General features: G+C 44.7%; 1 protein-coding gene across 1 annotated transcript in view; it reads right to left on the bottom strand.

Moving 5' to 3' along the window:
* The window catches only part of SORCS3 (sortilin-related VPS10 domain containing receptor 3), a 219,515-nt gene that overhangs the window by 159,365 nt on the left and 47,715 nt on the right, over positions 1 to 12,435 (bottom strand). The window contains exon 3 of the mRNA XM_009881623.1: positions 4,222 to 4,321. Within this exon, the coding sequence (XP_009879925.1) occupies positions 4,222 to 4,321 (100 nt within the window). The remainder of the gene's footprint in view (positions 1 to 4,221; positions 4,322 to 12,435) is intronic.

Raw genomic sequence — 12,435 nt, 5'->3', positions numbered from 1 at the left:
TTCACTGCAGGAAGCGTTCCAGCTCCAGTGCAGCCAGAGGCTACGGATTCACAATGGACTGCAGCCTGCTTGACTGCTTCCTTATGTCGGCACTCCAGCGTGGTCTCATTTCAAATAGCGGGTGCTCTCAGATCACCCAGCTGGCCCTGATCACTAGCAATGATACTTGAGAGGCAAGAGGAATCATAGCTGGGAAGAAGTATTCTCAGCAACTTCCTTTCGTATCTGCACGTTGCTATATTGATTTAATTATAACTGCAAACCTCAAATTACACAATGGCAAAGTGCGTTTTCCAGATACCTTCTAATATCTTTCCATTTCTAGGAAATGGACACCCCCTATCTCAGGTCCCAAACCAGCCATCAGAAGGTTGGGTCTGCAGGCGGCAGCAGGCGCTCTGGGACCCAGCCCTGCCTCTGCCCAGCACCACATGGGGACGCAGCCAAAGCCACCTCAGCTCAGTCTTGGCTACACAGCTCTGTGCCTTGGTTAACTCAGTGCACGCAGAGGGTTGGTATCTCCCAGTGGCAACGTGTAAAACTAAGGAACATCCACAGACTAATCAGGCCTCTGAGGGCCAAACACCAGCACAGACAAGAGATGCCCAAGGAAAACCGAGGCCATCCTGGATTTATCACCATGATAACCAGAGAGATCATAACCAGAGAGACCTCTTCCCTCTTGAGGCACAAAGACATGATCTCCCCATTGTGATTTTGCCCACTGGTAAATACTAGTGACTGATGTGTTTCATGGGGAGCAAAGGGCAGGACGGAGGGGCCAGCTGCTTCCAGGCTGCTCCAGCATTTTCCAGTCTGCTGTGTCAGGAAAGACATTTCAATACGCAGCAGGACACCAAATACAGATGGGGTAATATTCAACACCATGCTGGAACTCTCCAATTAGGGATGGGAGACACACACAGGAGCAGCTTAGGAGGAAGCCTAAAGAGAACATGAAATGAAGAAAATTGACTAAATATATAACCCAAACTGAAACAAGAGTTTTTAGCCTAAAAGAGGAAGGCCGATGATACATGAAGCTAACTGGGGACTTGCTTTTGCCAAAGTTACATAGCAGATGCTCAGATATTAAATTTGTTGGGGGCAGAAAAAAACTCAAAGAGAATTAAATATTTTAAGGCCTTAAGAGCCATTAGGTCATCAAGCCTGACCTCCACTTGTAGTACATGTTCCAGAATTTCACCAAATCATTCCTACATTAAGCTCAGTATTTCTTCTAGAAAGGAATCCACTTTATAAGAAGAGGGTGTTGGAGTGCCATAATTTAGGAGGGTAAGACATGCATCAGGTATGGCTTTCTTGGGAGCAAGAGACAAGGGGAATGACACAGGTTCCCAGACCATGGGTCATAGCTATGCCTCACGCAGCTGCTCAGCCTCTGCCTTTCAACTCCGGCCTCGTGTGATCCCCCATATTGCAATAAGCAGAGATGTTGGTATTGAGAAATCAGTGTCTTACCGTGACCTGGCACAGCACTGAGCAGACAAATACAGCAGAATCTGCCAAAAAAGTTAAAATATCCCCACCAAAATTTTTCAAAAAAGAAAGTAGAAACAAAAAGCTTTTCTTTTAAAAGAAGAAAGAAAAAAAGCCAGCATCTAAATCCTCTTGCCTCATAATTGAGCCTAGGGTTATGCCACAATTCAGGTAAATGATGTTTATATAACTGGCATGTGGCTGAATGCATAATTCCTGTTTAACAGCTGAAGAGAGGCATTTTGGGTCTTCAAAGAAATTTGACAGGTAATTCCCACTGTAGTTCTGCAGGGTAGCTGAGAGGTAATTACCCTTCTCACTAGTAAATCAATTAGAAATGAATGTATGGAAAGCTTTTCCCCTCCTCCAAGTAACTGCTAATCCTCTCAACGCTAATGAGCGGACAGGGCTAGCAACAGCATGCAAGCCCATCAGGACTTTGTGAGGCACACAGGGTCCAATCACTACCTGGGACCTAATGCCGCAGGAGAAAGTATCTTGCCTGGAAACGGTCTGCACAATTCACTGTGTGTGCCCAGGCCCTGTGCACGTGTTACTTTTGGTACCTCTCTCCCTGTTTATTGTCTCAACGACCTGTTTTTGAGGCTCACAAGAGATCACTGCATTGTGTTCGACTATGCAGCGTACGTGCTGTAAGAGGTGAAACACAAGGGATCAGGACTTTCTCTACTGGGGTGCAACTGATTCATCTCACCTATTGCTTTGTGATTCAGTATCGGTGGTTGTCCTCAGGAGCTCATCAAAAATATGATGCTTACTCTGCAGGCCACTGTAACAATATTCACCCAGAGAGACTTGAAGAAGATTACAACCCAAGTGTATTTTTTGCAGTACAAGACCTCATGGATCTGTAAGGGATGGCTGGACAAAAAACCCCGATACTGAATTTGACAAATCCCAGATACTCTAATCCAGTGACACCTTCTCCAGGCATTTGCAAATGCTGCATGGATGTTTGGAATTGCTTTGACAGTCAACAAAGCAGAGTCAGCTCTGGGTTCAGACACACCAGCTGTTTAACCATGCACAGCAACAGTGCCCATATATTTAGCAGAGGCAGAAAGAATGAAAACAAGCTGTTCCCACAGCAGCCAGCACTGAAGCTGGTTTTCTACGGGTTTTCCTTACAGCTCGTCTCTCCCTTTCAAAAGATTTTTCAGAAGGGAGGAAAAGGACGACAGACAGGTCCAGAAATCATTTCCTTAAGACATAAGACCAGAAAAAAAAAAGTCATCTGAAATAAGAAAACAGCAGGTAAAGATAGGTCTGCATGTAGGTGTTATTAATTAAAAAAAAAAAAGAGAGAAATGACTGCTAATCTGTAACGCTCGATAGCTTGAGAAATTGCTAGAAGATAATCATATATCCTAGTACTCCAATTTGTGAGGGAGACTTTACACCAGTGACGTAGGATTTGTAACCGAGCATATTGCCTCTGATTTTAGGTGGGCAGAGTTGCTTTGGAAACAGAATAAAGAAGAATTAACCCTTTACTGCCCACCACAATGTATATGGGAGGGATGCAAAGGCCAGGAGAGCTCATTACAAAACATCTTCATTTCATTTTGCTCAGAAAAATGAAGTCAAGCTAGTTGTCACAATAATCCAGCTTCTGTATCAGAAAAAAAAAAAATATAAGCTGACCCCTGCTCACTGCATTCTTCCTCTCCTCTATACATCCAAACACACACATATTGTTGCTTATAGTAATCAGAGCTATGACTGCCGTAAGGTCGCATACACCAAAATAACCATCAATCCTGAAACCTCTGTGGACTGACCAGTGATGGAAAACACAATAACAGTAATAAGAACAGTACAAGCAGCAAAATACTAGTTTGGAAACCTATCGATGGAGACAGGAGATGGGCAGGTTGGAAATGATCAAGCCAAATGGGCTGCACCCCATCCAAACACAACTCCACTGCCAGCAACTAGCTACATGCTGCAACCCTCCCACGTTGATTTCTGTGGGTAGCTGAAAGCGTCTTTGTCCCACTATCTCCCTTGAATCAACAGAGGCAATCATTTTAAACCAAAAAGGCACTGAATAGTAACTCCTGGGCTGTGCTCCGTGAGCCAGCTGCAGCCCTAATTGCATCACGTGGGCAGCGTGAGCCGGGGGTTTGAAAGCTCTGACCTCATCTTCTCTCCTACACATCCAAATCAAATCTGAGGTCCCCCCACCCACTCTCCCAGGCATATTCTGCTTTCAGCCCCCTTACATGATGTAACCAATGAAAATGTCATTTACATCTTTATCTCCAACTTCTAACTAGAGAAAGCACAAAGGGGAAAAGAGTCAAATGCAGAAATAAATGTCTTTTACTTAGTATTTCTAATAATAAAGAGACAGAGAAGGTAGAGAGAGGTGTATTAGCCAAAGCCAGTGTAAGCAAGAGTCCCAGAAACATTTGTGTGAGTTCAGCTTCTTTAAAGGTATAATGGTCAGGAGCAAAGAAAAGCAACCCTTTTATTTCTCTAACACATTCAGCAGGGGATTAAGGCCTCCATCCCTATCACAAAAACCAGGCATATTTCTACTGGATTCCACGGAATTGCACTAGTGCAACTTAGACAACAAATTCAAACTCTTGTGAATTACCAACGGATTTCACTTCAGGATCGTAATTCCTCTCAGAATGAACAGAATGCCGTAATTTTGTTTCTATAGCTACCAGCTCGATGGCTCTCCCTTACCTTCCTCTTGTTAGTGGGGCTGACATAAAGGTAGCTCAGCACAGTCTTCAGGCCTACTTTGTCATTTAGCTTTTCATAGGTAGTGCCATAGTCTGTTGACCTGGAGAAAAGAAGAGACAAAAAAAAAGTTTATGTGGTTATCAGAGCTCTGGGAAAGAAATGACTGTGTGAACAGGTGCTCAAAGTTCCAGCTTGAGCATTATTACCCTTAAAACTCAAGCTTTTGAGTTTCATTCAGGGTGGCCAGCAGAAAAGAGAAGAAAACTTGAGTCCTTTGAGGCAGGGTCTGTCTCTGCATCAATTGATCCTACACACCTGGGTAGCTGTGGTGCACCCCTGAAGATGGACTTTGGGGGCAGGCTCTGCTCTCACGTGCCAGTGTGGGACTGCAAACGATATCCACCTGAGGACTCTGATCTCAGCAGCACACTTAGCACAGATTCTCTTTTCGGAGAAATCCAACAGAAGAATCCAAATTAAACCCATCAACAACAGTTGTATTTAAGTAGGTTGATTTTTGACTTGGAGATGGAGATTTAAATGTGGCACAGAATTGTAACAGCTGAACTCATGTCTAGATAAAAATGTACCTAAACTGGTATCTTGAGTCCTCAGTCACCCCCATCCTACTTTGTGCCAGGCATTTAATTTTTCTGAGTTACAGAGACAGATTCAGGCCCCTACACTAGCAAATCCCACCCGGAGGAGCAGATGATCTGGGGGTGGCATTACCCATTCGTGACTGGGGAAAAGGGCTGCTTCGTCACAGAGGGTTTTCTGTAGCTTCCTCCTCCTCCTCATTTGTGGGCATGTTTGAAACCTCACTTTGCCCCACTTGTTTCTCTGCATTTTTCGTACTCTGATTCTCCTAACAAACAAGATTTTTCCTACCAGAACAAATCAACAGCTACCTAGTACAGGATCCCACGCCTGAAGAGTGGTCGGGACCAGCTTGCTTTAGGAGGGGTGTCACAGCCTGCATGAAAAGCCCACCCACCCCATCCGACCAGTGGGGAGAGCCTGGCTCCTGACCCTACACAGCTTCTATCATATGGACAGAGCAAACACAGTCCTTATCAGGTGGCCAAGGAAAGACCCTCACAAAAAGCCTACCTGGACATGCCTACGGTTTTGGTAAGAAGGAATTCATGGCCCCTGCCCTCCTCTCTAATAATGGGTTTTAGTAAACAGATGATTAGAGAACATGTAGCAATTCAGCACCTGTCCCAGTAATTAGCTCCAGTGATTTCCCGATTTTCTAAGTTCAGCAAGCCTCCAGCATCTGCAGCTTTGTGGTGCTGCCTGAGACCAATCCTCTGCTCCTTGTCTGCCCGGCAGACAAATGGCACAAGTCACCCTTCTGGCATCAGAGTGAACAGTGCCACTGTGCCCAGCACCTCAAGGCTCCCACTGTAGTGGCTGCAGAAACTAAGGAGTGCCAGAATCTGTATCCAGTCCCACTGGCTTCCTTGCTGCTTAATGGAGTTCAGAATGACACTTAAAGGGCCATGCCACAAAACCAGATGGATGGTTTCAGGCTTTCAAGTAGTAGAACCCATGAAGTCAAAAGCTTGTTTGCCTTGAAGCACTGATGTGCCTCCAACGCATTTGCTTCTGTGCATGTTTTAAACACAATTCCTAAACTTTTTGCAAACTGGTTCTTTCCTTAAATGGGTTGAACCAACCTTCCTCCTTTGAACACACATCCATCAGAGGTGCTTCAAGTCTTAAACAACTTAGTTGTGTTCTGGTTTAGCTCTTTAATACTAAAATAGAGCTAGTACTAGCTCTATTTACACGTAATACTCTTTCGTACTACTGCATAGTATTGATACTTGCTGGGCTTCACAGCAGCACCCCAAAGGGTATTACAATAATGTACTGTATTTCCACAGCACTTCCCCATCCTTGGATCCTAAATCTGAAGCTCTTGTCTCACTAGGTATCAATACCACACAAGAAACCTAGCAGCTTTCCCCCTCCAGCCAAACTTGAAACTGAAGCAGCTTGATTAATAATACTGAATAATCCAGGCCAATTAATTCCACTACACGAGGCCTCCTATACATGCAAATTCAAGAGGTCAGGAATCCTCAAATAACACTAAACTCTAAGCAGAGGGTAACACACAGAGGGCAAGCACTGAGCTACTGCCTTGATCTCACCCTTCCAACAGTACTGAAGCTCTGAACAAGCCACATTCGTGACTACATACGTACCAGCCACCAGCCAGGGAAAAAGATCATTGGTTTCAATCAGCATTCAAAGAGAATACAAATAACAGTTTAATATTCTGACAGAGCTACTTTGGTTTTGTTCTCCGAGTCATTTTCAGATCTCCCAAAATGCTCTGCACTTTGCAGATGCAGGCTAGATGCCCTAATGACTCTTCCTCATTAAACCATTATCACTCATTGCATTTGCCCTTTCAAAGAATAGCTAGAAAGGAAGTAGGATCATTATTTCGTTAGCTTCTCTAAGGCTTGCTTTATTATCATGACAGTCACCCCTGGCTTCACAGAAAAGTCTCAAAGGATATCACAATAATATACTGTATTTCCATAGCTCTTTCCCATCCAAAGAACCTGAAGCTTTTGTCTCATGTTAATCCATTGAAACTAACAAAGTCCCAAGGGCCATACTGGGAAATATTATCTCTACTCTAGAGATGAAGAAACTGAAAGCTTGCATAGGTAATCGTTCATTTTTTCAAAAGCAGGCATCTACAATTAGCCATTTCAGCTTCTATAATCATCTAGCGTATGGCTCGATACTCAAACCTGCTAAGCCCTTACCACCAAACTGCGTAACTTGAAAACAAGTATTTACTACAACAAGAAAAATGTTGGCGGCCTAATGTTAGCAATCCAAGCCTGAACATTTGAAGAGATGTGACCCACAGGTGGAACAGAACAGTTCTGGCTCAGTTTTTAATATTAACTTGAACCCTTCTTCTTAACTAATTGCTTAACTTTGCAAAGACTTCTAACTGCAAATTAACTAGCCCACATGTCCTTACAGTTGCTTGACGCTACAAGCAGACTGGATACTATGTTTTCTCCCATTTCTCTGGTCAGAATAGGATTCGCTTCAAAGCACATTATTACAGGAATGGAAGAAAGGTTGTAGTTACAGCAAAATGACAAAAAACTCCGTGATACTAAAGACCCAAAAGACCCCTTCCATGACTCATACCCCAAATGCCTGCTTTAACTTCGATTGTGCCTTTTATGGCCAACTGGTCCTGCCAGGCTGGTTCTCCAGTGGGTTGCTCCATTGAAGCCATCACTGGGGTCTCCTCATCTTGCAAGGTGCTTATTGCCTTCAGCCTCAAGTTGATATTAGCAGACTGCTTCTAACCACACACACATATACACACACATGTATACATGAAAGTGTTTTTAACAATGCTTTCATAAAACAAATTGTTGCACCTTGTTAAACCACTGGTAGCGCAGAAACTGTCACAATGTGGAATGGACTCTGACTACACATACAAAGCCTGTAAAAGCTCAGTCAGTGTGTTTTGTCCCACATGTCCTTATACGTTGATCTTACAACATTTCATTGTCCTCTCTATCCTGCTTTACGTCCTGCAAACCAAGCTGCGGGCAACACCCCAAGAAATGCTGCACAGTGAAAAGCAATAAAACTCAAGGGGTAGTTCAGTCTTGAATGCACTTTTGTCTACTCCAATTCAGCTTTTTGGTTTTTATAATTATCAGTTCGGACCAGCCATAAGGAAGAATCTCTTTGCTAGTCTTGGTTAACATGAAGAAAGATTTGATCCAGCCCAATGCAAGTGTCATGTTCGTATAACCAAATAAACATGGGCTTTCCTTAAACAGGCTGTGGCACCAAATTCTAAATATTCCCTTTGGAAAAGCAAGGTTTATAATGTAATTAATTTATTGGGAGACTGCAAATTCTCCCATAATTGTATTCTATTATAAACAGTTGGGAAAGAAAATCACCTGCTTGGTTCCACTGCCCTTCCCTGAGGGGCCGTGAGGTGTTTTAACCATTGGTGCGAGTGCTGTCCCAGAGTCTGGCAGAGCAGGGCTCAAGGGGCACACCCAGGCAGAGAAGCTTCTCTCTGCCAAGCCTGGTCATAACTCAGCGCACTGAGAGCTAAGAAAATTCATGTTTAATATTGTGGTAAGACTTGCTCATCCCGGGGATATGAAGTAGAGGTGTGGAGAGGCAGAGAGAATGCCATCTGAGTAGCTTTTAGAGGAGTCCTCCCCTTAGACGGTTTCCATCTCAGAGCTCTGTCAGGCAGAGGAAGGTGTTTTTTGTTTGTTAGCAGCTTCAGCTACTCAGCTATGGAGATAGGGCATAAAATATGCATCAGTCTCTCAGGAGAAAAAGAGCTGCAAATGCTGGCACCGGATGGCTGGGAGGGACAAGTCAACCTCCTGGAGTGTACGTGTGCCACCGACTCTCCTGTCAGGGGGCTTCCCCTCTACGCCTCTGACTCTCCCCAACTGCGTGTGCCAAAGGAGCAGGTATGGTTTCAATTTTAGATTCTCAGCCTTTTTCCTAAAATACTACAGCTTATGCATTCATCTCCAGATCGGAGTCCCACTACACACACACCTGCAGCCCCACATTGAGAACTGCGTGGGGCACAGCTCTGCTTAAATGAGCAGAATATCCCAATTCTCTGTGCACTTCAGAGAGCAACAGAAACACACGCAACCCAGATTAACATTTGTTTCTCTTCTCACGTGCCTGCAAACCGTCTGCCTGCAGTGTGCCAGTCTCTCCATACCCCCCAAACAACTTCTTGTTTTTACCCATTGGCCAATTTTCTCCCAGTTTGACAGAGAAACAAAAACCCGAGAGGAACCAAGTTTCTACAAGTTTCATGAAAACCAGCAGCCAGCAAAAGGAGAGCAAACTTATTAGCGCTCAGAGAAAAGCTGCAGCATGAAACCAAATCCCATGAGACATGAGAGGAGGCACATCTCTCTGAACATCCAGCTGCAGGAAAACATCCAAACACAGCTCACATATTAATACACTACAAAGAACCCCACTGCACAACACAAGAAGTCAGGCTGCCAAACTTCCACTGCTTGTGAAACAATTTGTTTCTGTCTCTCCCCTTCCCCTTCCATCCCCTCAAATTATCCTCCCTGAGATAAAGGCCTTCCTAAAGCTATGACACACTGAGGAGAGGCTCCTACTGAGGCAGAGTCCAGCATGACCACCCCCTGCGGTAGCCCCACCTGTAAACCCCTTTGCCCAGCTACCCTAGTGACCGTAGGTGGTTCAGGACTCGGGAAAAAGCCAGCTCAGCACTAACCCCACCACTCTGCTTTGCACCAACAGAGTCCTAAATCAGGAACCAAGCCAACCAGACAGGCACCATGTGGGAAGCTGGTCCCACTAACTTAGAGGCAGGGCAGAGAGCTGCTCCTCTTCGAAAGGATATCAGTCATTTAGCACACTCTGGCCCAGCCTCTCTGAGATTATTCCTTTTTTTCCTTGTTGAACATTTTAGACTTGTTCCTGGCTTTTGGTGAGTATGGCTCGTGGTGGTTGAACATCCTCCACTCCGAAAGCATTTTTCATGTCTAGATACAAAAGAGACAAGCAGCAACCTTTCCTCTCCTAGGGCTGCTCATAAGCCCAGACAAAGCCAGAGTCTGCCTTGGGCAGCCACATGCCTGGGACAGAAACACGGAGTTGGCCCTGCAGCGAATCCATCCCCAGCTGGAGCTCTGGAAAGGCAGGGTGATCGCTGCCAAAGCAGGGAATGGGTGCAAGACTAGCAATGCTCAGTCTCTTCTCCCAAGTAACAAGCAGTAGGACCAGAGGAAATGGCCTCAAGTTACACCAGGAGAGGTCTAGGGTGGATATCAGGAAAAATTTCTTCCCCATAAGGGTTATCAAACATTGGAACAGGCTGCACAGGGAAGTGGTGGAGTCGCAATCCCTGGAGGTATTTAAAGGATGGGTAGGTGTGGTGTTTAGGGACATGGTTTAGTGATGGTACTGGCAGTGTTAGGTTGACAGTTGGACTCGATGATCTTCAAGGTCCCTTCCAACCTACACGATTCTATGCTCCCCCAGAAGCAATAGAAATGGTGCCACCTGTCACTGCTAGCTCAGCTCCCCCAGTTCTCCTTCTCGCCCCCTCCAGGACTATTTCATTCCCAACCTCAAGGCAACCAGGGGAGCCCAGGTCCAGCTCCCAGCCTGCAACAGTGGAGCTTAATTTCACTTACAATGAGGCAGTTCCCAGAAAGATCCACTCTTACCAGTGCAAGCCTCTCTGGCTGACCTGGTCACACACAAGGCCACTTTTTTCTGATTAAAAAAAAACAGACAAAAACAAACAAACAAAAAACCCACCAGAAACAAACACAAATAAAAAGCCTAAACAAAAAAAAAAGCCAACAGCCTTGTTGAGCTGTGCCTACCTACTAACCAAGGAAATCCAAGTATCTGTACTCTGAATCTTTCACTTCATTTGCTGTGCTGAGACCTTGCTTTTATCCAACCGTGATTTTAGAGTGAGTGTAATAAATATAGAGTCAGAATACTTTACAACTACAAACAGAAACAACTGCCTCCCTTTGTCCCCATCCCACTAAAGAAAACTAAGGGTAACAAAGTCTGGGGAAGCGAACAGAAGCTGAGAAAGCATATGGTACTGCTTCCTGGTATTTCCCCAGCCTACAGCAGTATCATGGACTTCCTAAATTGAAGGTGATGGTTTTGTGTGCAGGAGTCAGAGAGGGCTTTTAGTTCCATAAATCTGTCTAATCCCACAGGGAAATTTGGAAACTTCATTATCACATGTTAATAAACACCACAACTGTGAGCTGTATGAAGCAATGATCCCTTTCGTTTTAACTTGGTCATATAATTCAGAGCCCACTACCACTTTGCAAGTATGAAACCATGGAGGACCTCACTGCCATTTGTGATTTCACTGATTGTTGTCATATCCCCTAGAGATATTTTTTCCCAGCCTGACAAATCCCCATTTATTTAGCCGCTCCTTGTACAACCTATTCATATATCTCTGATCATTCTATGATTACTCTTTCTAGTCCAATTACATCTTTTGTCATGGATGCCTCAGAGACCAATCTTTAACAGAAGATCTTTCTTGAAAAAAAACAACTATCCAAGTATAACAGCAAAACTCCAGAGTATTTAAAAAGACCCAAATAAAACCACTTTCTGCCATCTTACACAAGGCTTTAACATTCTCAATACTTCTGGAACCATAAGCCATCAGTTTTAGGGGACTTTCAGTTCCACAAAGTTTCAAAAGTACCTAAAACCAGAGATCCCACTGAGGAAAAAGAAGCTCAAGCAGATCATAGCTTTGGTAGTTTCTCTTGAATTTTTTTTTTTTTTCCTTTTAGTTTGCATGTCATCTAAACAGCAGAATACCCACCCCAATTTGTATTATGATACCAGCACCCTTCCTCAACCCCCTTTCTTTTTTGATTAATGACAATTGCTATCACCAAACATCCGAAAGACTTGAAGATGACTTTTGTTGATAAATTTCAATTTATAATTGTCGTGGTTTGGCCTCAGCCAGCAACAAAGAACCACGCAGCCGCTCGCACAACTCCCACAGTCGTGGAAAAAGAAAATGACAGGGCCAAACTCGTGGGTTAAAAGAGTGCAATTTAACAGAACAGCAAAAGGAAAAGACAAAAACGCGATTACAGTACCGCCGCGAAGCGCACCGACCGGACCCGCACCGCCGCAGCCCACCCCCGAGTGGCGACTCCTCTCCTCGCCCCGGCTAGCTCCTCTTATAGCCCGGGCATGGGGCACGTGGTATGGAATACCTGCCCCCTGCCGGCTCCTGGGGAGATTAACCCCATCCCTGGCGGAACCAGGACATTATCCACCCCTTATTCCATACCATCTGTGTCATGCCCAGATCTTACAGTTCCCATAGTCTGTGGGCCATACCTCCAACGTGTCCGTTGAACTCACTTAAAACGTCCATTGCACTCACTTAAAATGTCCATTAAACTCACTTAGTCCATGACTGTAGGCTCCATCTGTGAGAACAGTCTCTCAGGTCACATGAGATGGTGTGTGGTGCTGGACGGGTGTATTCTGATGCAGTCTATGCCCATGGTCCGAGATTGAAGATGTTGATCTCAAGGGGGTTGTTGGATGCCAGCTGCTGAGGCTGGTATACCTGACGCAGTTCATGCCCTTTACTTA

Source organism: Charadrius vociferus, unplaced genomic scaffold, assembly GCF_000708025.1.
Source record: "Charadrius vociferus isolate BGI_N301 unplaced genomic scaffold, ASM70802v2 scaffold282, whole genome shotgun sequence".
Taxonomy (NCBI): Eukaryota; Metazoa; Chordata; class Aves; order Charadriiformes; family Charadriidae; genus Charadrius; species Charadrius vociferus.
This window is presented reverse-complemented; position numbering and strand designations above follow the sequence as displayed.